This window comes from Pseudorasbora parva, chromosome 6, assembly GCF_024679245.1.
Source record: "Pseudorasbora parva isolate DD20220531a chromosome 6, ASM2467924v1, whole genome shotgun sequence".
Lineage (NCBI taxonomy): Eukaryota > Metazoa > Chordata > Actinopteri > Cypriniformes > Gobionidae > Pseudorasbora > Pseudorasbora parva.
In genome coordinates, this window is record NC_090177.1 from 20,648,019 (window position 1) to 20,675,970 (window position 27,952).

At 37.3% G+C, this 27,952-nt stretch overlaps 2 protein-coding genes across 16 annotated transcripts; one reads left to right on the forward strand and one right to left on the reverse strand.

Annotated features, from left to right (window-relative positions):
* Positions 1-1,016: 1,016 nt before the first annotated feature.
* tmem269 (transmembrane protein 269) lies at positions 1,017-23,029 on the forward strand. Of its 14 annotated transcripts, XR_010905323.1 has the most exons (12): positions 1,018-1,329; positions 8,672-8,735; positions 9,858-9,936; positions 12,056-12,104; positions 15,331-15,478; positions 15,690-15,787; positions 18,728-18,871; positions 19,375-19,575; positions 21,150-21,230; positions 21,306-21,499; positions 21,596-21,728; positions 21,971-23,029. XR_010905323.1 is itself a non-coding variant. In XM_067446140.1 (8 exons), the coding sequence occupies exons 3-8, from the start codon at positions 12,011-12,013 to the stop codon at positions 20,997-20,999; spliced, it is 804 nt and encodes a 267-aa protein (XP_067302241.1). In that variant the 5' UTR covers positions 1,018-1,329; positions 8,672-8,735; positions 9,858-12,010; the 3' UTR covers positions 21,000-21,015. The 14 variants fall into 14 exon arrangements, 4 of the variants coding, with proteins under 4 accessions (XP_067302241.1, XP_067302245.1, XP_067302244.1 ...); XR_010905320.1 differs by having other exon boundaries at positions 1,017-1,329; positions 9,858-12,104; XR_010905322.1 differs by lacking the exon at positions 9,858-9,936.
* Positions 22,470-27,829, reverse strand: si:ch73-206d17.1 (tyrosine-protein kinase STYK1). Of its 2 annotated transcripts, none has more exons than XM_067446128.1 (10): positions 27,488-27,829; positions 27,296-27,396; positions 27,014-27,163; positions 26,687-26,884; positions 26,346-26,527; positions 26,177-26,260; positions 25,874-26,091; positions 25,742-25,782; positions 25,491-25,587; positions 22,470-25,341 (listed from the first exon to the last, which is right to left on the reverse strand). In XM_067446128.1, the coding sequence occupies exons 1-10, from the start codon at positions 27,607-27,609 to the stop codon at positions 25,170-25,172; spliced, it is 1,365 nt and encodes a 454-aa protein (XP_067302229.1). In that variant the 5' UTR covers positions 27,610-27,829; the 3' UTR covers positions 22,470-25,169. The 2 variants fall into 2 exon arrangements, with proteins under 2 accessions (XP_067302229.1, XP_067302230.1); XM_067446129.1 differs by having other exon boundaries at positions 27,300-27,396; positions 27,488-27,599.
* Between the last annotated feature and the right edge of the window lie 123 nt (positions 27,830-27,952).

A 27,952-nucleotide genomic window follows, 5' to 3' on the forward strand; every position in this document is an offset into this window, starting at 1 on the left:
ATTTGCTTGCATTACTCTTCCTGGCCTCCTCAGTTCATATTGTGAACACATTGTGTTTTGAAATGCTAAGAACATTACAAGAAAATTAAAACTTTGATTTAAGACTCTGTTCCTATGATGATACCTGCAAATCAACAAATTGTGCCCACCTGTATACTTGTAATATGTTATATTATAGGCCTATAGTTATATCAACCATACTGCATTGTCCTCATAAATAACACCAAGAGTAAAAGATAGCTTATCATGAAATTCAGACACTTTAGGTTAATTTTCTTTTAATTTAAGATAATTTAAATAAATTAATTTTAATACATTTTCTTAAAATGTGATCCTAAAATCCTAAAATGGGACTAGGCAAAAAGAAAACCAGGTGGTAGATTTTTTTAAAAACATTAATTAAATTAAAATTAAATTATTTAAGTAATTAAATTAATTTATTTAAGTCATTAAATTATATCTTATTATAATGTAATGAAACCATTTTTTTACAATGACAGTATCACTTATCCCAAAAATACTAGGGTACTTCAAAATGTTAGTTTTAAAAAATATATATATATTATTCTGTCATTTACTCACTCAAGTTGTTCCAAAACCTGTAAGATTTTCTTTATTCTGCTGAAAAACGAAGAAAATATTTTGAAGAATATGGATAACCAAACAGTGTATGGGTCCCATTAACTTCCATCGCATGGAGAATAAAAAAGTCAATGGAGTCCATCAACAGTTTGGTTATTGTTCAGCAGAAGAAAAAAATTCAGGTATAGAAAAAATGTAATTCGCCTTTTTGGGGTGAACGATCCCTTTAACTCAGTATAACTTTTATTGTATTGTAATGACGCGACGGCAACATGCAGTGTTGTACATTAAATAACACATTAAAATAATATTTCATAATAAAAAACTTCTGTTGAATGTCTGTTCCTGGCTGTACACATGGATGAATCATAAAGTGTCTGCTCTGGCTTTTCCCCCCTCCTCTCTTCAACATCCTATTCCCGCCGATCTACCAGACTAGTACAGTTGATTGCGAACAACGCTTTTTTTATTGTGATGTGCGTAGAGAAACTGCTAGAACTATTTCGATGTCATATCCGGTGGAATATTCCAGTAAATCCTGCCTTTAAAAGGAGACGCGCTGAAAATGCGAAGTGCGTTGTCTGTGACAGGTGCAGTCTATAGCCTATTATAAATGTCATCTTCGTCCATTAAAGACCATAACTGTTTTTGGGGAACCACTGAATGTGAGTAAAATTAAAATACTGTGTCGTCGATATATAAATCCAGCAAAAGGCATTATTTGTTGCTCCGCGCTTGACCTTGAAGGTAAGTTTTGTTTTCACATTGACATCAAGTTTTAAAACAATTAATTTTTAGATAAGGGGCTTTATATTCTTGTTCATAGGCAACGTAACACTAACGTTATTGTTATATTGAATGGCTAGTGCTCAGTGTTCTTAATTTAATGACGATAGAAAAATGCTGGATATAGGGCAGAATAAGAAGCAGGATATTCATTCAGTATATAATGTATAGTAATAAAGCGCAGAAAACATTCAGACTCGTATTTCTAACGCTGTAACGAAGGTGAGTGCAGACACACTGGATAAAGATACAGGACATTCCCGTTTAGTTGTCTGATGTACAATACGCAGTTGTATTTAGCTTACAGCAATGAGATCATGCAGTGTGCGCAGACATTACGCATACGCAGGCAGCCTTTCAATTGGAGAATAACTGTGTTTTAGTCATAAATGCCAGTTTCTCAATACATATGGGCTACTTCCTTATTAATAACGCACCCGTCAGCGTGACATGGCAAGTGTAGTTAAAAATTTGATGGATAAGGATTTTACTTTTTGGAAAGGCAGAGGCATGTAATGTATGGCATTGTGCAACAGTGTGGTCCTGAGGCAGGAGTCGGCGTGCGTTTAAATAGATCATGGGCGTACGGCCATGAACTGCGAATGCTCTGCGTGCCTAAGACATTCGCGGGCTCTCATTAGTATTAACAGTACACATTCCCTTCTTTTGGGTGTACCATAAAGCTTACATTATATATTTGGTTAATACGTATGTTGCTATCTTTCATTTATTTACTTTCGATGGTAAGCTGCCGGATATACAACAGCTTTGGCGCCCACGCGTTGTTGTTATGTATCGTCATCATTGTCCGGCGTTCTCATTGGTTTGCTGGCTTATGAGGGATTTCATGCGCAGGGTCTGTCTGCGAATCGCTCGCCAAAGCAGGAAAAATGAATGTGCTGTTGCTGCCAGATCTCGATCAATGAAAATCACATTATATTTGATACAAAACTAAATAGACGTAATCAAAAAAAAAAAAAAAAAAAAAACTAGTCACAACTGAAACTATTCTCACAGTATTTAATTTTCTCTATAGGGATTTTTTAACGAAAATGTATAACCTTAAACTGTTAAGACAGAATTTTTTCAAGAAAATATTTATTTTTATACTTATATTTATTATAATTATATTTTAATAGGTGACTAATATTTATTAAACAAGGAAGCTGATGTGCCATACCATAACGGCATGAAATAAAATTTTACAGTTCATATTTTTATATGTAATATTGTAGTGTTTACTATAAATGATTCATCTGTGCACTTCATTAATTTAAAAAAAGATTTATTTACCCAGATACATTAACCTCCCCTCCCCCCTCAAAACGACTTATCTTTTTTCCCGGGCTATAGCACTATAGCTGTGTCTCATTTCGTTAAAGCTGCTGTCCGTAACTTATTTTGTGTTCAAGATTTACAAAAATTATATAATGAGAATGTACAACATGAATCCATTTTCCAAACCGTGTTTTTGTCTTACCCTGAATCATTATAATACACTTATAATAAGTATTTATATTGGGACTATTTCAGGCCAGACTGGTAGGTACCGCTGCGGAGGAGCACAGTCCCCTGCGTGATCCGCCATAGACATGAAAAGAGAGAAGTAGCTCCGGCTGCAATGTTCTTCTGCAAGATGCACTCAGTTCTTTTTGTTAACCACTAGAGTGCAAAAAGTTACGGACTGCAGCTTTAAATTTCGAAGGCTGCGTCCTCCGGAGGACACATCCTGTGTAGGATGCAGTATACGGAGTGTCCTTAATCAGAATTAAATGCACTGTCCTTCGTAGGACACACAGGCAGGAAGTATCACGTTGCTATGCCAACACGTTCAACCTCGTTGTGCTCTCACGCCAGTAATATGAATGAAAATTATTTATAACTTGAAAATGACTATGAAATGTTTCTTGTCTTGACAGCAATGTACTGTTGTAAATGTTTAAAAAAAGCACTAAACACTTGTAATCCTGTTTACCACAACTATCTGTTGGAAGTAATAGAGCTTAGAAAACAAAAACAAGCTTAAACTACTTACAATTAAACACCACACCTACGCTTGCATGTATATCTGGCGGTGGTGGCGTTTTTTAATATAATATAATAAAAAAAAAAAAGATGGTTGTTAATGGCGACGCTAAGAATTGTGGGTTATCTCCAGCTGTGCAGAATGCAACTAATGCACACTCCGAATTCCTGTGAAAGAAGGACGCATTCGAAAGTCGCATTTGGAGTGTCCTACTCACTTTTTTTAAATGAGACGGCCTTATGACGTATGCAGCCTTCAGATGAAACCTCCGGAGGACGCAGCCTTCTGAAATGAGACAGCTTCTGTCTCGTTTCTGCGCTGCCTCTCAGACACCTTTCACTGGCATTCAAATGCACAACTTCCAACGATCCAATCAATTCCCAAGGGATGAAATCAAGCCCCGCCCATATTTTTTTCTAATTTCAGAGGCCATTTCACTCGGATATACGTCACAATAAGGAGAAAAAGACGATCTTCAACTTCCGTTTCATGCCAAAAAGGTGACGCATCACACTAGTGACACCTAGCGGAAATACTAAAATACAGCATATTAAGCTAACAGCCCTTTTCACGCAGGATCTGTTTGTGTCCCACGATACAAACTACGCGCTGGCAAGTAACATCTACTACAACATGTTATGGTGTGTGCACATCAAAAGCAAAGCGAATATTAGGTGACAACTCGTTTTGGTGAAAATTTCACCGTTTTCTCCAAAAATTGTGCCTGAATGACAGCCGCTTCCAGTAACTTAAGGATGAAGGTGTCCAGTGTGATGTCAAAAATGTCAATAAGCTCTTCACTGATTGGCTTACACGACAAAGCGTCATGCGTTTTTTCCGCATGGAAGACACGATTGAGGTGAATCTCACGCATTCTCAGCAAGCGGATTGCCCACTTTACGTCATTCGCGTAGCCCGGTGCATCTATTCATGTCTTTGCATTGACTTCTAATCTATCTAATCTACTTGCGCAAATAATTAAAGTCGCTTTTGGTGTGCACACTAAAAGCGACTAATTATTTGCGCAAGTAGATTAAATAGCGGATATTCACATCACGTTGCTCGTGATTACTCACAATTCGCGGGATTACATGTTTTTCTCGTCACCTGCGTAAATAAAAACATTGTGCGATAAAGAATGTCTTCACGATGACAACAACAACAACAACAACAACATTTCTTTCTGCCATTTTTTCCGTCATCAATCATGTTGAAGATTATTATTGCTACTCTGTACCTGTTTTGGATGTCCCAAATACGCCGGAAAGCCAAGGGCCGACGTATCTGGGTTCGCAACAAATTCCAGAGGCGCACACAACTCTGTGAATTTCACGGTTTTCTCCAGGAACTGCACATAATGCAACTGGACATGTCAATAAGCTCTTCGCTGATTGGTTAGCGTAACAATGTGTCATGCGAATTTCCCGTTGGAGTAGAAATATTAAAATTTGCGTGGAAGCTGCGTTTGAGACAAATATTGCACGTTCGCGTCAATCACGACACCCAATTCGCGTCATTCATGTTGCCCGACGAGAATTTGCATCTTTTCACGTCTTTGCATTGACTTTGTATGTAATTAACTTGCGCAAATAATTAAATTAACTTTTGGTGTGCATATACCATTACGCCACCCGTTAACCAGCGAGTGTGGATGTCATGATGTGGATATGTATGATCATTTATTTATTAGTTCATAGTATCAAATTAATAAAGACTCATGTTACTAATAGCTAAAAACAGGGCTCCAAACGGCAAACAAACTAAATTGGGCTCAAGTTTCATTAACGGTGCATTTGAGGCAAGTTCAGCATTATGTTTAAATCAGCTTACGCCGCATTCACTCGGGACGTAGGCGTTAACGCTTCCCATTTACTTTGAATGGGTGACATAATCCGTTGCCGAACTGAATTGTGGGTTCCGTCGCGGCGCTTCACTCGCATTGCAAGCAGCAGAAGTTGAAGATTTCTCAACTTTTCAAGCGCCAGCGCAGGCGTCATCCAATCAGATCGCGGTATGCAAATATCCTACAGCAGACGCTAGCCAATTGCGTTTACTGCCATTACTGCTCCGTTAACCATCCAGACGCAGCTCCCGGACCACTACGTGATATTCTTCCCGCTGTCGGTGCTTTTTCAGGATTTAATGTACTTAACAGCTTCGTGCACATGTGCAGTGCACTGACAACAACTACACGGGCAATCGCACTCACACATACAACCAAATCGGCATCCATTTCGTCTCACACACTAGCTGCCATAAAAAGGCGCTTTTTTGTGTTGTGTTTTGGTCCAAGCGGCAAGTTAATGTGATTGGCTGTTGTCACTATGATGATCGCGTCAGCACCCAGCTTCAGCCACTCCCTCTGTCAAGCGTTAACGCCTACGCCCCGTATGAATGCGGCGTTACAGGTTGCAAAAGTTTATTGTAGCTATGTGGATGCTAAGTTTTTCCTGTCGTTAAACACATTTGGCCAAAATCTTGTGTGTAAAAGGAAAACTGCTATGCACAGGCTGTATTGGCTATGATTAGTGGGCAAATACCACTGACACTCTTCTCGCTCCTCAAATACATAAAACATTAGGCTTTATAAACAAGTTTCATTCAAGTTCTGGCATAAAGTATAGGCAAATAATAATAATAAATCAGTTTCAGGCCTGTAATGTTAAACCCTGGCTAAATATGTTCCACCCAAACCTAAGCCTTCAGGTCTGTTCACACTGGGACGATTTTCGCGTGCGTTTATCACCAAGGTTTAACGGCTCGTGACTAAACAAAGGGCCCAATGTGAGTGTGCACACCGATGCGAAAAATGGCAGGCTTATAAGTGTAATTTTTCTTTAAAATGCCTTGTGTTTGTTTTGTTTTTTGACGCGCCGTGTTGAAAACAGGACGACCAATAAGATCAGTGCTTTTGTTCATGTGCCTGGAGCTGCTGAAGATAAAGGAAAGCAACTTGGTGGCGCTCAAGCACAACACGGTCTTGCCGAGCACACATTGATATGATGAAGAAGTAGTAAGTGGACAAAGAAGAAGATGAGCTGCTAATCCCTATTATTGTGACACCACTGCTTGCTAGTTAGGATAAAAGTGTCTGAATGGTTTTAAAAAGCGTAAATACTGTCTCTTCTTCTTGTGTGTGACAAGCGATTGTCAGAAGCGTAAAGTGCCGCAGCACCACCTTGTGTACTGGAAGCGCCATCTACTGAATTTCCACGTTCTCTTGGCGCATCGCCAGTGAAAATAGCTTGGGTGTGTGAGCACTCAAGACGCGGCGAAAAACGCTGGCGATATGCGCACGCAGTATTCATCCCAATATGTACAGGCCTTAACATAAAATACCAATTTACTGTAGATTTTCATATTAAAATACTTAAAAAACAGATGAAAACAAACAGGATGATTTCTGCCGTCTGGTGATCTATGGCTGCATCCAGAAACCTACGCAGCTGACTCGTTGCCTCTCTCTCTTATCAGACAATGACTTGTAAGGCAGCGTTTGTGCATGAAGGCACGTCACAAAACTGGACTTCTTAGGCAGTGTTACAGTTTAATGATCTACAGCAAAATAGAGAGAGTTTTGGTTTATAACTAAACTAATATTTAATTACTACAGTAGTAATTTATCGCTAAAAATGTTGGTAAAAAACTTGCATTTACAAACAAACTGACCAGCAAACGCACCTTTCGGATGCCATCTTTTTTTTTCCAGCTCAACTGTCACAGAATGGAAGGCACAGGATTGTGGGATATCAAAGGCAGCGAAGGATACATATATGCTGCCTTCAAAACTCGATCAGATGAAGGTATCTCAGGAGACAGGAAGTGAAGCTAACATTAGATTTGGATGTGCCTTCCTACCTTGAAATGTGTCCTCTGAAGGCAGCTTTTTCCAGGTTTCGACGCTGCCTGTGTATGACCTTTATGTCTTATCACTAGGTGGCGATAGTGAAGCTTAAAAAGCGAGGAAAAGTGAAGTAGAAGAAAAGCAGTAGTGACAACATCAGCGATTTCAGAGGGAGGGGCTCTGATGACTTTCTGAATGGCTGTTTCATTGTAGGAGATATAACTTGAGATGGGAGGCTTACTTATTAGGGCTGTGGTTTGTAGTATTGCATGACACAGTCAGACACATTTGGGAGCGTAGGCTATTTTTAAATAAATGGTCCAACATATTAGGAATACTTTTAGCTTTGTTGCTATGTGTAATTATGCACCAGTAACCAGTAATAATCATTAACTTCCTAATGTGATTGTGATAATTTTGTATCTAATAGATATATAGTTGATTGTTTTGTATGACAAGGTTTCTGAAATGTTATGTTTTAATATGCAAGTGATTCATTATCTAATTATCTAACCCATTGGTTCTTAAACCTGTCCTGGTGTACCACCAGCTCTGCACATTCTGTATGTCTCCCTCAGCTATCAACTGAATCAGCTCATAAGTAGAGACTGCAAGACCTGAAATGGGTGTACCATAGGGAGACATATAAAATGTGCAGGGCTTGTGATACTCCAGTACAAGTTTGAGAACCACTGATTTAACCCATGCATGCTGATTTGCATTTATTCCCAGAACATGTGAAGCCAGGTTCAGAATTCTTGTTAATTTTATTGTTAGAGTTAAATATTACTGAGGGGATATCTCTTTTTTATCACTCAAGAAATAATAGAGGGAAATAATGTTAACAATCAGAAAAGCGTTTAATGTTTTTCAGAATAAAATGTGTGTGTATACCATTGTCTCTTGTTTAGCTTTGGCTTTGTAGCCCACTATTGGCAAGTTTTTTTACTCAATGTTCAAGTTTATGTTTATGTTTCAAATCAGGTCTTTGTTTATTTTGTATTTTGTTAATGTTTTACTTGAAATAAACTTGCCTTCAGTGGACATCCGTTACAACACAGACAAACATTTTGTAAAAACCTATATATAACCCTATATAGACTAGTTGTTTTTGTTGTAAGTGATACTGAAGTGGAGAATTGTGGGTCAGAGGAAAAAAATGCTTTTAAAGTTATGCATTGTAGTTAAAATGTTGTCTTTCCACTAGTGTGAAAGAAGACCGGTTATAGAAGCAAATTAGCCCAAAAAACACTAAAACAAAGAAGGAAAAAACAACATGGTACAATAGTACATATTACAGTGGTGTGTCTTGATGGGCTGGTCCACTTGTGAGGCAAGATTTGAAAGTGGACAATAAACTCTGTTTTTGTTGTAATACATGATATCATGTTCTTATTGCCATATGTTAAAACAGATTTTCTTATGTTGTTTAGTTGCAGTGCTGTTTGACTTGGAGAAATTTGGAGACCATCATGATCCTTCTGACTCCTACATCTGGTATGTAGATTAATCACAGTGTTTGCAAAACAGTGTTACTTGTAATTTCTGCTCACTTCATAGCAAAAATAAGCGCTGTTTGTTATGTTTGAGATTGTTAATAATGAGTGGCACTAGCTGTGTTTCTGCAGTCAGTAATTGGCAAAAGATTGAAAGTAAAGTGTGGACTTCTTCATATACAGCTCTAGGTTGCACTTTAACTCTGTATCTTGAGCTGGATTTAAGCCCATTTTTCACTATTTATCCCCACAATAGTATTTTCTTAGTGGTTGTGCCTGTATGTCTGTTGTTGTTGTTTTTAAAGGGCTATCATTTTGTATGACTTATGATGGTTTTTGTACTGAAGTTGCTTATACTTTTTAACTTGCCTATTTACACTGAGGTTCAGTTATGCAACTGAAATGATGGGCTTCCTACGAACAGTATTAGTGTTCTAGAAACAGATAATCATTAATCCTGTCAATCCGAGCTTCTGTCACATGGAGCAGAGGAACTAGACCTGCAAGAAGACCTGTGGTAGTGGCTATGCGGGGTCTTTTAGCAAAAGTTGATAGGGTCTTTGATGTTCCTGTCATTTGTAAAGATACACTGCCACATCAAAAAAGAGGTATTTTCTTTGTATCAACTCCCTTTAGACTTTGGACTAAGTGCTAGCTCTTTCTCTAGGTAATATGTAATTTGAGCTTTCGCACTCTATCTAGTTTTATTAAAAGGTCTGTAAACAGGAAGCTACTGTAATTCTGTATCTCACTTATCTTAAAGTGCCCCGATTATGCTATTTTACAGTATCCTTATTTTTATTTGGAGGTCTCCTACAATAGGTTTACATCCATCCATGTTCAAAAAAACACTTTCATTTTCTCATAATATTGCACATCACCTCACTTATCAAAAAGTCTGAAACAATTTGTTTTGAAGATTCAGTCTCTCGAAACCACAAGCCTACTGATTGGTCAGATGGTCAAGTCTTTTTGTCCTTTGTCTACTGATTACAACACTTGTCTGAAACTAATGGCCAATACTATATTTGAATTTCAACTCTGGAGGCTTCCTCCATCCTCAGCGATTGTACACACTGTAAGGACAGTAAAAATGGCATTAATTATTATATCTTCGAGTCAGGTGATGAAACATTGGAAGAGCTAATTGATCAACACAAACTTACATCACAAGAACAACTTGAGCATGACGTTTCTCAGTGGTAAGTGTTTGCACAGTTTACATTATGAGATGTAATTCCATTACATCAGCATTTACAAGTGTATTTCCATCAACAAGCCCATGTGTATATTTCTAATTTATTGAAGTGCACATGTGGGAACTGTATCATTAATTGTATCAATAACAGTACATACAATAGCTGATCGAGCACTAACATGAATTATTTAATGTAACATTAGAGTTTGTAAACCAAAATCTTGCTCCATCCTTTACTCAAGGTAGTAAGAATGATTAATTTGCATTCATTTACACAATTTTAGGTAATAGTGGGCCGACAGCTGAAAAGCATAAATATTTCAGTAAGACAGTGGGTCTCATTCACTGAGCATGCATATACACAAATTTGAGCATGAATGTTTTCATGAACAAATCATGATTCACCAAAAGCATATGTACTAAAATGTATTCTGAATGTGCTAAAAAATGAAGGAACAACTGAAACCACACTAAACAACTGAAACAACGCACTCTTTCTGTGCTGACTCGTGTTAAGAAGTTATATTTCATTTTAACACCATTATATATAAAATGAATAAATAATACCATATAATTTCATCTTAAATATACATTTTTATCATATGCAGTGGAAGAGTAAGAAAAGCTGCGTTATAGCTTCAGCTGTATGGTTTCTCTGAATAACGCATGTTTACATGCTTGTACGGCTGGCTAATGAGAGGTCTGAAGTCTGGGTCTATATAAAAGGTGTTTAATGTGTTTGAACTGGTTTTGAGAATGACACTCTTGGCAGGATCGGGTGAGAGTGTGTTTGCAGAGAGCAGCATATAATTGACAAGTGATGAAAGGTTTAAAAGGATTATTTAAGATACTCCAAATTCATGAACATTAGAGTGAGATTAAGAATAAATTAATGTGCGGTCACACGTATTGTGAATTAGGCAAAGATTTTTCGTGAGAAGTTCTCCTGTGCGCACCAATGCAAAATAATCCATGAAATTATTAGTGAATGAGACCCATTAACATGAGTTAGCTGATGCACTGGATGTAAACAATATGAACATGACAAAAAGCCAATACTGCTGTGGTCATTTTAACCATGGACTCTTTACATCCTCATCACTTGGACATTTTTACAAAGAGAATTTGCTTTAGCAGCACAGAACACAGCATCTTCTCGACATGTCCACAACACAAACAAACTAGTGTTTGAGGGCGGGTCAACGATATTGTTTGCGGGCAGCCAATAAAGCCCACAGGGTGGCATTATCCACATTTGTTACATACAGGTACGTAAATATGTTATGGAAGTGAGACTGGAATTACTGACGACTCGTTTCGGCAGTTCAGAATGGATTCTTTCTTTTGGGGGACAATAGCTTTATTTGTCATGCACTTTGATCTTTAAAACTTTGCAGACCTTTTACTTTCACAAACAGCTAAACTAAAAGGTAATATTTGAAAAAGCATAATGGGGGCACTTTAATATAAGAACTATAAAAGAGGTAACTTTCATATTTTTCTACAACACTGCATGCCACATTTCATCATCAGTTAGTGCAATACTGGAGCATTTTGTGAGAGGCATTTTTGTTGAAATTTTTTACATATAATAGGCCTTTGTGATTTTAGTTTAAATCCTTTTTGCATATACATTTACTTTAAAAATGAAAAATTATTTGAGACACTAATTGGATGAACTATAATAGGTCTGTTTAAACGTTGGGGGTCGGTATGTCTCTTATGCTTACCAAGGCTGCATTTATTTAATTAAACATACGGTTAAAACACAATGATATAATATTGGGAAATATTATTTTAATTTAAAATAATTATATTTCAATATATCATTTAAAATTAGATTTATTCAAGTGATGACAAAGCTGAGTTTTTAGCAGTCATTACTCCAGTCTTCACTACCAATACAATCCATATTTACTTACTTTAAGCAGATTTATTAATTTAACGTTATGTTATTCTTAATAGATATCTCATATGCTTTAATAATCCTTACAGACTTCACAAAAAAAAAAAAAAAATTGAAACGAGAGGTCTAATTGCCTTAATATAAAAACAAACATCAAGCTCTATGGTGAATTATGTGTGTTGGCATGTGCTGTGTCTCATTGACTGTTTTCTTTCAGATGACGAGTCGCTTGAAATCGACTGGCTTTGGAATCACATCAAGTTCAGGTTACAAAACGCAATAGTAGGAACTCTTCCTTAAAGGTGAAGTGTGTAATTTACTCCTAGTTTAAAATGCAGAAACAGATAAGCCATTTCCCCCCCTAAAAATGTTAATACTATGGTTTTTGGCACTATCAAAACATCACTCTGTTGGTTGAGCAGCCTGCTGTAGCAACATTGGCTCAACCAATGGTGTGAGTTTAGAGCAGAGCTATTTGATTTGCTGACCAGTGGCAGATGGGGGGGGTGTGTTTGTTTGGTAGTGACATGGAAATTACACACTTCACCTTTAAACCTTTTTAATGTCTTTGTGAATGCTATAGGCAAGATCTTTTGTATTACTGAGCTTAAAATATTTACACGTAATGTGCATGTGTTCTTGCATGCTTCCCTCACCTAGAAAAGCAGCACATGCCAAAGAATGAAAGTTGACCTGCACAGTAAATTGCAGGGATTGTCTTGCATACAAATGTTTGTGTCTTTTGTCATGTATACATTTTTGCATAAATCTGCAAATGGGGGACTTGTCTTATATTTTTGATAAAATGTGACTAATAATAATGTGAATTTCTCTAGGAAAACACGCATTCAACCACTTGAGATTTTTTGTCCACTGGTTTGCTCCAACGAGTCCAAAGACTTCTTTGTGTTACTTCATTGAAAATCACAGCAGTGTTCCAGTGGCAAAACAGTTTTGGTCGCACTTAAGGAAAAACCCTAGGATTTTAAGTATTTCTTGTTTATTTACCTGTTTTGAGAAAATTCACTGTTAATATTCTTTTACTTTTGTAGCACAATGTAAACATGTATAGCTATCAACTGTGGAGTTGATTATTGATATATTTATAAAAATGCATGATTGCCAGTAGTTGTGGGTGTGAGCAAACCTAACTTGTTTTATAAAGACAGACATCTCATTATAAAAATGGTTATGTCAGCCATTTTTAATACTCTCTCAATCAACTGATTGCTGACCATTTCTAAACAAGCAACACCAGAACTCTGACGTCGAATTCGGGTATGTGCCAAAACTGCTAGTGTACCTTAAAGGTTTAAAGATTTGTAAAAATGTTATGTAAATTTTCACTATTGTTTAAAGACTGTATTTGAACCAATTTTAGTGTAGTTTAAACAACCTTTTTTCCAAAACTTTAGTTTCAGATTAGAGGGCTAATAGGTTGTAGATCAATGGGATGTTTGAATTGTAAATAAATCATAACTCCAGTAATGTTCTTTCCCAAACACACCTTTTTATTTTCTGTTGAAAATGTATAATTTGCTATGGTAATAGTGCGTTGTGGTTTTAGTGCACAGTCTTTTGAAATCCCATTTGGTTGTTTTGATCTTATCAAACATGTGAGCAAGAGTTTCTTTCATTTGGTAATGTCCTTTTTTTTTAAATTGCTGTCTAATTGAAATGACAAATATTGTTCAGTTCCCTCCCTCCTCCCATTACATAAATTATTTTATGAAAACGTTTTTAATTACAATGATTTCTTAACCTTATTTCAAAATTATAGCTTAAAATTATAGTTAGCCTGACTGACTGGGGTGGTAGAGACTCAGGCAGAGCTGTTGAGTTGAAGACCCAGGGCAATACCACTGTACTGGAGGGCTGAGGCAGAACTGCAGGCTTGTGGGACTGAGGGGGAGATGGAGACTCGGCAGACAGTGGCAAAGACGTAGTGACGGACAACGGTGGAGCCGGAGGAAAGATCTTGGTGGCGCCAAAGGAGTGGCGGGACAAAACATAGCTAGAGGACCGGAACTAGGTGGTGCAACCAGGGTGATGACTGACCAAGGTGGAGCCGGAGGGATGAGGGAGCCTGGCAGAGCTTAAGAGATGATGAGCCACGGTGGAGCCAAGGGAGTGAAGAGCCAAGGTGAAGACAATGGGTCGACAAGGCAAAGTAACGTCCAGGGCTCGGAGTCTTGAGGTGAAGACAAGGGAACGACCACGATGACAGACTTGGTGCTGTGCGACGAAACAGACTAGCTTCAATGACGAAGGGAGACTTGGAGCTGGATGATGAAGGAGACTTGAATCTGATCCTTTGATCCCAGTAATACCATGTTTCCAATTTATCACATTCACCTCAGGCTCTGGAGTATTAGCAGGGCTCCACTCCATACCCTCATATTCTATTAATACCAACACAAGCGTCAGCTCAAACCGGATCAGACTTCTTTTCCAACTTGAGCTTCAGAACGACCATGGCCTCAAGAGGACACTCCTGTGGAATTGAGTGGGTGCTGGTGATAAAGTAATCGTCCTCACTCACAGATTGTGAAGGGGCATCCACACAGAAGCAGCAGCCAGTCAACAAATTCCTGAATTTCCTTCGTCTTCGCATTGAGCCCTGCCTGAGAAAACACACTGAGGCTGACCGCTGGCTTTTTCATGGAGCCCGTCTAAGAAGTCTTGGTTCTGTTCCTGAGGGAATGCCCCCCCTGTGAAAAGATGACGATTTGTACCACTGCTAGATCCATTTCTGTTGGGTCCTGTCTTTCTGTCATGACGTGGTTGATGCAGAGATGAGGAGATCAGGATCTATTTGCAGCAGTTTCTTATTTATTAACAAACTCCAAAAATAAAAAGGTACTCATGATATATTGGAATCAACAACCACAAACAGAACAACCAGCAAAAAGCAAAGAAGATGGAATCTAACCTACCTGGAAACAGACAAATATATATACTTACACAAACCAATGAACACAATGAGAAACAGGTGCAGTGCATAACCAATCAATGAAAACCCATGGAAACAGACACTAACAGAGGCAACACAACAGAAACTCAGATCAAATGTAACGGACATATTTCACATAATTATGCTATTATAGAATTATGTTTTTATTATTCACATAATAAGGTGATTAGAAAGGCTGTTTAAAAAAAAAAAAACATGTCTTTAACACTTTTTTCAGTAAGTTAGAGAGTCATTTGTAGCCCTTTATTTAAAATTAAGAAAACTGTTAATATGCTTTAGAGAGGATAAGTGAATAATTGCAAACATCACAAGTTTATACTATGAAAGAGTTAAACATTTTAAACTAGGAGTTGCACTTTAGAGTTATTTAGCAGATATTTTAAATAAAGTTTATCTAGTTGATTCACAGTTCTTTAATATATATATTTTACGTAACTGAAAACTCTTCAAACATGCACTGAACTCCCTGTTGTGTAATTGCTCATGTTTTTTTGTTGTTGTTGTTGTTTTTTTGGTAGCCTTTTTCCAGGACGCTAACAAACTGCTTCTAAACGAACAGGCTAACTGGGTGCATCTAAAGGAGTTTGCCCGGAAAAATGCTGCCAACGCTCTTTCTGTTGCCAACATGCTCATGGGCATGGCCTCAATCCTCTGCAGTCTCAACGGGTATGCATTCATACTTTTGATTTGTACTTCATAGAGAAAATCCAATCCATAAAGAAATATAACTTGACTTTTCATTATGAGAAAAGTATTTGACTAAGTGACAATAACAATTTCATTATAAGAAAGTTTGAACCTAAATTCAGTTTAATTTATTTGACTTGTTGTTTTGTGCTTTCTTTCTTTATGTCCCTGCCACCATTGTTATTCACAGCCATCATCATGCCGCGTGCTGGCTGGTTCTGATCGGTTACCTGCTGGACTTGGCAGATGGAGCGGTTGCTAGGCAACTGAATGCGTGTTCTGCACTGGGTGAGTGTATTAAAGGGTTCTTAAGTACAACTGAGTGGTGCAAGGGGTGAGTCTTGTTGCTTTAGATACTTTTATCTACAGTCCCCTTCTAAATAAATAAACTGAAGGGAAGGAATAAATGATCAATTTAATAATTCAAACATGTACAGCCAGACAGTTGTAAGATTATATTTTGAAAAGCATTTAAGATTAGCATTACATTTTGTTATTTTATTTAACTACATTTTGAAATTCTCCAGGACCACAGTGCTACATAAAAACGACACCAGACTAGAAAAGACTGGACAACAACTACACACTATAAAGATCTTGAACTAAGAACTAAAATTTAGTCATAGTTAAATAAGATCTAGGATAGGGACAGAAAATTTTACACACAACACAAAAAGTTGCAAACAGTTCAGATACAAAAGCACATAAGGCACAACATGGGCAATGCAACATTTTAAAATACATTTTGAATTTAAAATTAAGTGGTTTTAATTTTACTTCGTAATTTGTTATTTATTATTTTGAATTGATAAATTGATCATTTTTTCCAACCATTTTATTCCAACTAATAATAATGAATAATAATAATGCGTTCGATTTATATAGCGCTTTTCAAGGCACTCAAAGCGCTTTACATTGAAGGGGGGAATCTTCTCAACCACCACCAATGTGCAGCATCCACCTGGATAATGCGACGGCAGCCATATTGAGCCAGAACGCTCACCACACACCAGCTGATTGGTGGAGAGGATTAACTATTGTATATCCAATCAACTATTGTATTCCACTGCTATAGTACACGTCTGCTCAATTTAATTAAAACACAATAAATAAAAATAATTTTCTGTAACTCAATCAACATCTAAAATGAAATTTAATCCAAAATGATACATTCATTTAAAGGTACACTATGTAACTTTTCATCAATTCATGAAACCTTCTTTCAAAACGTGTTTTTGCCTTACCCTAATTCACTATGATAAACCTATAAACCTATCAAATAATAAGTGTATATCATTTTAGAAGAGGCTTGGCTTTTTTCGCTCGTTTAGTATTCCAAACAAGTGACCGCATGCTCAGGGTTATAAAATTTGGAGTATTCTAAACATGTATATACGTATATCCAGGGTATATATCCAGTAAATATATATGTGTGTGTGTGTGTGTGTGTATGTGTATATATATATATATATATATATATATATATATATATATATATATATATATATATATATATATATATAATATATATATATATTTGATGTAATATGTATGTATAAAATTAAACCTTAACCTGTTTATAAGACCACACAGAGTATGCGATTTTTGCATACTTGTGGTTTCAGTTCCTACATTTTTTGGTAAATGTAGAATACAATTTTGAACGAAAGTTCTATGAATCATGATTTGTTTGTACACAGAATTTACACACAAATCTCTGCGTACGCAGGCTAAGTGAATGAGATTTTTTAATTGCTAGTCTCAGCTTCTTACATTTTCTTGAAAAAAATCCAATTTAAACAAATCAAGCAGGTTTTCTCTTTTAAACCATGAGACCATGTCAACTCGATAGTGGGAAACCTGTGGATTGTGTGCAGGTGGTCACGTTCACCCAGCTGCCTGAAATAGCTCTGCAATGCCCTCACAATGCCAAGTCACTTGTACTCTTGAGCTGCTTACTGTTGTCGCTCTGTTGTTCTGCATGACCTCACTGATGGCTGTTGTTTTGCCTCCCTTTTATGGCAATTGAACAGTTCATTTGTGATGAAGCAGCCTAATTCAGGGGGATCATGTTCTGATTGTTTGTTTTATCCTCATGCTTTGGACCACCAACATATTTAACATTGCTCAAATCGTTGACCACGAAATTGGAATACCAGTCCACTTGTTTGGACACGCATTCAAATGTCCCAATCTGTTGAAAACATGCCCCCACTTCACGAGCAATAAAGAAACTCCTGAATGTTGTTTATTGCTGATGATAATGAGATAGCATGAAGATTTATCTCTGTTACCCTTTTCAGATTGTTTTAATAGTTTAAAGCTTTAAATAGGTATTGCTCAATGGATATTAATAGGAATGGAACAGAGGATCGACTGTTAATCCAACAACAGACTAATAAAATAACATCATAATAACTGTCAGCAATAGTGATGGAAAGTCCAACTCATTTCCGTCAATCATTTAAAAAAAAAAAAGAATTATTCAGTGAGTCTACATTAAAGTTAAAGCCAACGTGTGCTGCGCTGTGATTCCAGTAACTCGTTTCCCATCATGCTTTGAACCATAGTGCCTGCTGTACAGGCAAAACTTGTGATTTTAGCTAATTAGTCAGCTAGTCTTAGCTTCAGATGTTATGCCCATAGACGTCTGATGCATAAAATGGGAAACACTTCGGGAGTTTCAAAGTCGTTTTCTAATTGTTTGAATTCCACAGGATTTCCGGGAGATCGTTTTTTTAACGGCTGTTTACAGCTGTGACAACGAGACCTTATCAGAATCAACTAAACGCTTGATTTTCACAAGTATGTGAAGTTTTTTCCACCATTGTTGCAGTAAACTTGCACAACATTCTTGAATGGATATTTTATTAAAATGCACAGCGGTCTGTTATTGTAGGGACAGCGACTTTTCACACCCCTAAACATGATGCGGAACAAAAACGAACTGTGATTGGTTGCTTTGCGTGTCAGTCAGATGTCATCTTAGGTGGTCCTTGGCCAATTAAAGCTGCAATGGAGTCCAGACCTCCTGCCGTCAGTCTAAAGGTCTGGCTACAGGAGACTACATGTCAGCGTGACGTCACATCACATCAAGTCTGACAGCATTTCTAGGAGGCATCCTTGGCAGTTTCTTTAAGTCTGTTTTTTTCCTTCAGTGTCTTGTGCCATGACTGTTGCATTTTTTGTGTTAACAATGTTTTTTTTTATGTGTTTTATTTACTGCAGGTGCAAAGTTGGATGATTTTGCTGATTTCACAACATTTGGTATTGCAACATCTCTCATCTTAAGGACATCCAGTCTACTGGATAACATCCTGTGCATGTTGTACGTGCTGTCCGTCTTTACTCGTCTCTGCTTCTTCTCTAGTGGTGAGGAACTTCCACCATGTTTTTAACATACATAACACACAACTGTCTTTTGCTGAACCATTCTGTTTACCAACCCAAGTGAATCTCACTCAGATATGATAAAAAAAAAAAAAAGAAATTAGCACTTTTATTCTGCAAGGATGCATCAAATTGATCAAAAGTGACAATAAACACATGTAATATTACAGAAGATATCTATTTCAAATAAATGCTCTTCTTTTAAACTTTCTATTCAAAAAATCCTGACTTATCACTATTTCCAAATAAATATTGATAATAAGAAATGTTTGAACACTAAATCAGCAGAAGAAGACTGAAGACTGGCGTAATGATCACAATCATTGGCTTTGTCCTCACAATAATAACTTACAAGTATAGTCAAGTTGAAAACCTTTATTTCACAATATTACTGATTTTACTGTAGTGAGCATACGAGACTTGAATGGTATGTATCCCTGAACAAAGTGGCTGTCAGTTAGAGATGTGTCTACTGTTTTCTGCAGGAATCCCGTTCATGTATCGTGGCCTACCATGCATCTACTCCTCTGCCATCCTAGTGTGTGTTTCTCTGCTGACTGGAGGAAATATGACAGTACTGAGAATCTTAGCAGTGGCCATGATAATCTTCATGGTCAGTCAGAACTTCTACCCACATGACAGAGTACTGGAGTCTCAGGCCTGGAAGAAGGGGGTCTACATCGGAGGTAAAGCCAATAACCAATAAATGGCAAATTAATAAATTAAAGTTCTACACTACTTTGTCAGTATAATATAATGTATATTCATTTTGAGATTTGCTTACGATAAAAGCTAAATATTACTTAATTATTGCTGATTTTAGAGGGTTATTTCACCCAAAAATGAAAATGAGCCCATGATTTACTCACCCTCAAGTCATCCTAGGGGTATATGACATTTTTCTTTCAGACAAATACAATCAGAGTTATATAAAAAAATGTCCTGGCTCTTCTGAGCTTTATAATGGCAGTCAATGGCTGTTTCTGTTTCGAAGTCCATAAAAGTGCATCTGTCCATCATAAAAGTGCTCCACATGGCCCTGGAGATTAACAAAGTCCTTCTGAAGCGACGCGTTTGTATCCAAAAATATCCATATTTAAAACTTAACAAACTGTAATCTCTAACTTCCACTAACTGTTATTTGCACGTTCATGAGAGACTGGTGTTCCAGAGTATGATGTAGAATGCAGGCATAGCATCGGTGATAAACGTGGAACAAAATTTGGTTCTCACGAGAAGTACCATATTCTCAACGGAGCGTCCTACGAACGCATCGCTTCGCTTCAGAAGGCCTTTATTAACCCCCAGGAGCCGTGTGGAGTACTTTTATGATGGTTAGATGCACTTTTATGGACTTAAAAACAGAAACAGCCATTCGCTGCCATTATATAAAGCCTGGAAGAGCCAGGACATTTTTCAGTGTAACTCAATTGTATTCATCTGAAAGAAAATGTCATATCCGCTTGTTAAGTCGTGACGTAAGGAACACCGTTTCTGGGTCCAAGCCTCAACTCGTTTCACTTAAGAATGCCATCGACACCCGTTTATGTGCGCTATTTTTTCATATTAAACATTTTAAAAAGTTAAAACATTTTAAATACTTATAGTCTACACAACAGTCTCTATGGTCACAGCGTTACAGACATTAATATTTTAACAATCTCTGTCTCTGATATTCTCTGTCTGGCCATCTGGAATTTTGGTATGGAGAAAAAGTTATAATTATAACTTTTTTGTAGCATTACACCACATTGTGTGTGTATATTAGCACCGTTTGTTGTTTTTCTTGTGGTATAAGATAGAGCGTTTGGACCCGGAAGCACTGCCGCTTGACATCAGCCTTAAAGGGATAGTTCACTTTGAAATTAAATTTTGATATGTTTTAGCTTACCTCATGGGCATCTGAGATGTAGGAGTATTTGTTTCCCCAGTAGTTTCAATTTTGATCATTTTAGGTCAAACTGTTCTTGTCTGTGCCTCACATAATGCAGGTCTATGGTCCCCACCTCAAAGAGCATACACAGACAAGTCCAAATTAAACAATCCCCCATCGGCTTTAGTCTGCGCAAGCGCGGAAAACGCTGGAAGTGGATCTCTCGTGTGTGTATGATCGTCTCTCATTGTTTACACAGAAATTTGGGAAGTGTCCCTGTGAAGATCTAAACATATTTAGACGTACAGGACATCGCAATGGAAGAAGATTTCGATATATTAACAGACAACGTTGAATTTTTTTCACAACCATATTTATTTGAACCAGAATACACTGATCAAGAACTCAGAGCGATGGAGGAAGCATCCGCTGCATCAGCACGTCTTCAAGCCTCAGAGAGACAGAGATCTCCAAAATTGGTGGTGTTCTTGTAGCAAGTGTTGTGAGATGCCAACAGAAGTGGAGAGCATATGTTGTCACGAATGGAACATAGGAATGCCACAACTACAAGACGACGAGGACATTGACAGTATCGCATCACACACCTGCCTGACTGAAGATCCTGAGTTTTCTCCGCTGTTGAGTCACAGCGTTTTGCACGTTGTGTTTAGTTTGTCAGGTATAAACTGGAGGTGACGTCCAAGGCCAGAGGGACCCAATGGCACGCTGTCAATAGAGTGAGTAATGTGTTGTATTTTTTATTATTATTCCAACGATTATAGGTAGGTATGTCAGTACTATGCAATCCACTCCTTGCTTTGTAAAATCATCAGGGGAAAATGCTCTTTGAGGTGGTGACCAAAGACCTGCATTATGTGAGGCACAGACAAGAACGGTTTGACCTAAACTGATCAAAATTGAAACTACTGGGGAAACAAATACTCCTACACTTCGGATGCCCATGAGGTAAGCTAAAACATATCAACTTTTAATTTCAAAGTGAACTATCCCTTTAACAACCGGATACAGCTAGAATGACTTGAGGGTGAGTAAATCATGGGCAAATTTTCATTTTTGGGTGAACTATCCCTCTAAAGATTCATTTTAGGTGCGTGTTCAGAATAAACAATAGGGAAATTAGCATGTACAATTAAACATTTACAAATTTTCACCAAATAATTGCTTTCAACTTTTTTTTCTCTGTTTAGGAATTGCTATGGTGTTTTGCTCCTCCTTCCCTCCTGCTTGTGTCTACTACTTGTTATGGTCGGTTTCCTACATACTGTTTCCAACAACCCTTTGGAGCTGTAAAGTGTAAAGGGGTAATGGCCTATGAGGATCCCTCCACAGAGAATCCCCTTGGGCTTCTGCAAAGAAAAATCAACCCAATTTAGAAAATCTGAAAAATCTTTTTTTTTTTCTTTGAGGTGATGAGCTTCATGAAATCATGATCTACAGTAGGAGGCCTAAAGTACGGACATTTTGATTTGCTGCTGTTGTTTCATCGCTAAGGATGATAAATGCTCTTTGCCTCTGCTTCACACATATTTTCATGTGTTTGAAGGTCATGTTTGACACAGTAGATGGTCTCTGATGATACACTATGTGTGGTGTTTTTTGCACTGTTCAGCCTGACTGAATTTAATCTAAAAAGGCAAGAAGCAGAGTAGAGATTGTCAAATTTGCTGTGGAATTGATACTTGTAGAATTGTTTTTTTTTTTTTTTTTGATTTTTTTTTTTGGGTATTGTTGAGACTAATCCGAAAAAGATAACTCAACTCAATCATAATCTTAATTTCCGCTTTCTTTATTATGATTACATTGCCCTTTTAAAAAAAATAAATACCATAAGGGAATTTTATGCATATGATCTATGTAATTTCATGTAAAAACACTACAGTGTGAATAATGTAGTGGCTCATGTAGTTTACCTGGTGCCTGGTTCATGTGTGACTTTGATCAACACTTTATGTCCCATATAATATTAGCTAGGCCTATCAAAACAAATGCCTCATATATGAAGAATGTGGCAGTTGGGTTAATTTTGATAAACGAGTTTATCTGTATCAGTTGGCCTCTGTTTTAAGGGGTCCTGTTTCCTGACTCAGTAATTACTTGTTTAGCAAGTGATCTTCCATTGGATTTGCTATGTACTGTTCACGGTTCGATGGGAGATTGGTACCCTGCAACATAACAGTATTGAGGCATTATTTTGTGTTCTGTGCACCACTTGTGGTTACTTTTTATTAAAATTTAGTTGTGGAAAATGTCTTAGTGGTTTTTAAAGGTCAAACCTTAATGGATTTGGCTGGTACACTTTTTTACCATGGTATCTGTTTCCATCAAAATACTGCAGTACTTTTAATGCTGTGCAATAGCAAAAAGCAGTAACTAAATGTTGTCAGTCAAATTGATATATCCTGTGACAGTCAAAAAGGAAGTTTTACTTAGTTGATTTAAAATTTCACTTGAATTGTCAAAACATTTACATGTATCAATTTAGCAGATTCAAAGTGTTTTATTCAAACGTCTGTAAGCCAGGGAGTAACATGAAAATGGTTGTAATACAAGTACAAAAGAAAAAGCTTTTATAGATAGGCTTTCTTTTTATATAACAGTAAAACGGTCGTGACGTCATATTAGATAAATAAATAACATTTCATTAGCCACTACTTTAATCAAAAAAAGAAATTAAAATGAAAAAGATTATACTTTTTGCTTTTACATAGTAGAAATATATATATATATATATATATATATATATATATATATATAGGTCCATCTAAAAAAATTAGCATATGTGATAAAAGTTCATTATTTTCCATAATGTAATGATAAAAATTTAACTTTCATATATTTTAGATTCATTGTACAACAACTGAAATATTTCAGGTCTTATATTGTTTTAATACTGATGATTTTGGCATACAGCTCATGAAAACCCAAAATTCCAAAAATCTCAAAAAATGAGCATATCATGAAAAGGTTCTCTAAACGAGCTATTAACCTAATCATCTGAATCAACTAATTAACTCTAAACACCTGCAAAAGATTCCTGAGGCTTTTAAAAACTCCCAGCCTGGTTCATTACTCAAAACCGCGATCATGGGTAAGACTGCCGACCTGACTGCTGTCCAGAAGGCCATCATTGACACCCACAAGAGAGGGTAAGACACAGAAAGAAATTTCTGAATGAATAGGCTGTTCCCAGAGTGCTGTATCAAGGCACACCGTGCACAGGTGTGTGCAGGAAATGGGCTACAGGTGCCGCATTCCCCAGGTCAAGCCACTTTTGGGCTACAGAGAAGCAGCACTGGACTGTTGCTCAGTGGTCCAAAGTACTTTTTTCGGATAATAGCAAATTTTGCATGTCATTCTGAAAATAAGGTGCCAGAGTCTGGAGGAAGACTGGGGAGAAGGAAATGCCAAAATGCCTGAAGTCCAGTGTCAAGTACCCACAGTCAGTGATGGTCTGGGGTGCCATGTCAGCTGCTGGTGTTGGTCCACTGTGTTTTATCAATGGCAGGGTCAATGCAGCTAGCTATCAGGAGATTTTGGAGTACTTCATGCTTCCATCAGCTGAAAAGCTTTATGGAGATGAAGATTTCGTTTTTCAGCACGACCTGGCACCTGCTCACAGTGCCAAAACCACTGGTAAATGGTTTACTGACCATGGTATTACTGTGCTCAATTGGCCTGCCAACTCTCCTGACCTGAACCCCATAGAGAACCTGTGGGATATTGTGAAGAGAAAGTTGAGAGACGCAAGACCCAACACTCTGGATGAGCTTAAGGCCGCTATCGAAGCATCCTGGGCCTCCATAACACCTCAGCAGTGCCACAGGCTGATCACCTCCATGCCACGCCGCATTGAAGCAGTCATTTCTGCAAAAGGATTCCCGACCAAGTATTGAGTGCATAACTGAACATAATTATTTGAAGGTTTTTTTTTGTTTGTTTTTTTGTTTTGTAGAATTAAAAAGACTTTTCTTTTATTGGTCGGATGAAATATGCTAATTTTTTGAGATTTTTGGGTTTTTATGAGCTGTATACCAAAATCATCAGTATTAAACCAATGAAAGACCTGAAATTTTTCAGTTGGTGTGAAATGAATCTAAAATATATGAGTTATTTTTTTATAATTACATTATGGAAAATAATGAACTTTTATCACATATGCAATTTTTTTGAGAAGGACCTGTATGTGTGTGTGTGTGTATATCTATATATAGAAACGTTTGCGTCATTCCTGTTTATCTTTGACAATTCCGTGAAATATGGCGACATCTAGTGAATTCTGCTCGTCATGACATGGCTAGACCAGACTACTGGATGGAACTGAATCTATTGTGCATTTTTTACGCCCTGCAGAAATGAGCAATTGGAAATCATGTGACTGTGTAGATCTCATTGAGGCAGTCCTGCTTTCCTCCTGTATTCACATATGTCCATTTGTTGTTCAGAGCGAAGCGGGTTTGTGTCAGCGAGGTACTTGTATGAGTCTAGAAGCCGAATGATGGCAGAATACACAGGCCGGTCCTTGAAGTTCCACATGCAGCAGTACTTTATTAAGTCATATCTGCAAGATAATATAAATGTATATGTCATTTAAACAAGATTTTCAGAATGTATTAAACGCATACAGCTCAGAGGAGCAGAACAACTATTTACATGGCCAATTTGTTATATATAAAAAATAAAAGTAATAGGACAAATACAAAGGCTTACAATGGGGCTCCACAGTTTTCTGGTCTTTTCATCCGGTAATGGACTAAAGTGTTGGGGAGCACTTCAGATGGATCCAGGTCAGGATAGGGAGGAGACCCTTTCAAATGAGAAGGGAGGTAAATATAACAGCAGTAGGCCTAATTATATGTATAAGACATGCTAATAATTATAATATAATGTATGCATAAGACATGTTTTAGTTGCTTCATATTATTTTTAATTGGAAGTAGCAACTGGTGTATTAATATTACCTAGGGTTATCATCTCATAAATCATGATTCCAAAAGACCATCTGAAGGAGTATGACAGCACAAATTAGAAATCAAGCACATTGGTCAAAGTGCAGTATTTTTGAAGTTTTCAAAATGTCCTTATCGACTCACACATCGCTCCTGTCTGTTAGGGGAAGCCTCATTATCCGTTCTGGTGCCTGCCATTTTACCGGCACATTCACTTCTTGTTCCTTGTCCACCATCCTCATCTGGCGGCTCTTAAAAGCCCAATCCAATCCGGATACTTTGACAGAGAACCCTGAACCGATCAACATGTTCCGGGCTGCAACATCTCCATGAATAATTCTGTGGTAGGAGTGTAAGTAGTCCTAAGTAAAAATAAATAATTGAATATACATATTTCAGTTGATTTATGTTCTATTAAGTATGAGTATAAAGACATAAACGACTCACCAGACCTGCTGCTACCTGTTTAGCTACTAGATAAACAGAGCTCTCAGAAAACAATTGGATGTTGTCACCTGCGCCACATCTGTCCTGTTTAGAAAGAGTTAAGTTGAGAAGAAAAATGAGTGATGTGACTTAACCCATGAATATTGTTTGTCAACGTAGGTGTTTTTACTTCTCGAAGACTCCAGAGGAAATGTAGGAGGTTCCCTGGAAAGATTGCCTCCAAAACCAGGTACATGGGTGTCCGGCGTGTCTGGCAGTGTAACATCTTCACTATGTTCTCGTGTTTGCTCACTGCTGCATGAAAGAGGACAAAATCCACAAATTCCGTAGCCTCCGATTGATTTGACCTGTCTGAAACAACAACATATATCCAACATTTGCAGTCTTTCAGTGTGACTACAATCATAAATCCTACTTTTATTTTGTCTAATGTAAATAAACAGCATGGTGGAGCAGAGCTATAGTCAACAACAAAGAAGCATTTCAGAATGATTTATTTGTGTTCTGTACCTTTAAGAGTCTTAATCACTACAGCAATGGATGTGCTGACTTGTTTTAGATGACCCATGCAGATTGGCCCATAATGTCCCATCTGAAGCGGCTCAATCCCCACTAGGCAGCACTGAGCAGGTATTTCCCATAGACCTAGAGCTTCCTGTGCAGGCCGCAGGGTCCCGACACCGACATCCAAGGGTACGGGCTCCCCTTCTGAAAGATGGTTGATTTAGCAGATACTATTTCTCATGATTTGCCCTCAAAAAAGAATCAGGCAATACAATTGAAAACAAACTTTCTGCATATGACATTTGGGTTCAAAGTGCTTCCTCTTTCACGTACCATTTACATTTGATGATGAGCCGGTGATAACCTGAGCGGATGATTTTTTGGTAACAAAGCTCCATATTATCTGAGACACAACAATCAGGGTGCTGAGAGCCAGCAAGCTTGGGATAATGATGACCGCAGATGAACCTGATCCTTCCTCATCTGCCCAGTCATACAAACGTAAGGTAAAATACATATGCTAAATATTTCATCACTATATCTGAAAACAAATGTAAAACCATTTAAAGTATGTTCGACTCAATTGTAAGTACTGAAAGAAAGGTGGATTCTTACGTACAACCGACTGGTTTAGAGCAAGAGGAGCTGTTGCATTGGGCCTGTACAGCCATAAGAGGATCTCTTTAACATTTCCAAAACAGGCTTGATAAAAGCCTCTATTTATTAGAATAGAAAGAACATCTGTTATTAGAGATGAATCGCAAGAAATAAATATCTCAACATAAATTGTGTGCATATTGTCCTTACCTTACTGGAGTAAAAGAGGTTTGTGACTGCTTTTGGTAGCCGTTTTTGTTTGCCTTTCTGTTAGCATAAAGTCTGATTTTGACTTTCAGAGCAATGACCGTGAAGGTGTCTGCCCTCCACATTAATGATTAACTTAAGTATAGAAGCTTTTGGAGTGCAGTGTTTTCTGAACTTAATTATTTACACTCATCTCTCTCTCTTGAATTAGGGTAAAATGACGTGGGATGCACGTCAATAATATTTATTGTATTTTGTGGGGATATTATTCAATAATTACATAAATTATATATATATTTAAGACATTTTTGCAATTGATTAAATCATATAGGTGTTAAGTATCATACTGTTGCTATTATAACATTATTTTAAAACATTAATTATTAAAAGCATCCACATTGTTAAAAACAGGCAGTTAAATATTTAGATATTCATATACCTTAATTTGCCTGGTCTGTTGTCATTGCA

Bases quoted from the DNA above. Each gene is read 5' to 3' on its own strand.
- tmem269 (XM_067446140.1), top strand. From the start codon at position 12,011: ATGTGTGTTGGCATGTGCTGTGTCTCATTGACTGTTTTCTTTCAGATG. The intron at 12,105-15,330 runs GTTACAAAACGC...TTTTTTTGGTAG, and splicing joins TGGAATCACATCAAGTTCAG to CCTTTTTCCAGGACGCTAAC. The intron at 15,479-15,689 runs GTATGCATTCAT...TGTTATTCACAG, and splicing joins ATCCTCTGCAGTCTCAACGG to CCATCATCATGCCGCGTGCT.
- si:ch73-206d17.1 (XM_067446128.1), bottom strand. From the start codon at position 27,609: ATGTGGAGGGCAGACACCTTCACGGTCATTGCTCTGAAAGTCAAAATC. The intron at 25,783-25,873 runs GTGAGTCGATAA...ATACTCCTTCAG, and splicing joins CTAACAGACAGGAGCGATGT to ATGGTCTTTTGGAATCATGA. The intron at 25,588-25,741 runs GTAATATTAATA...CTCATTTGAAAG, and splicing joins TTATGAGATGATAACCCTAG to GGTCTCCTCCCTATCCTGAC.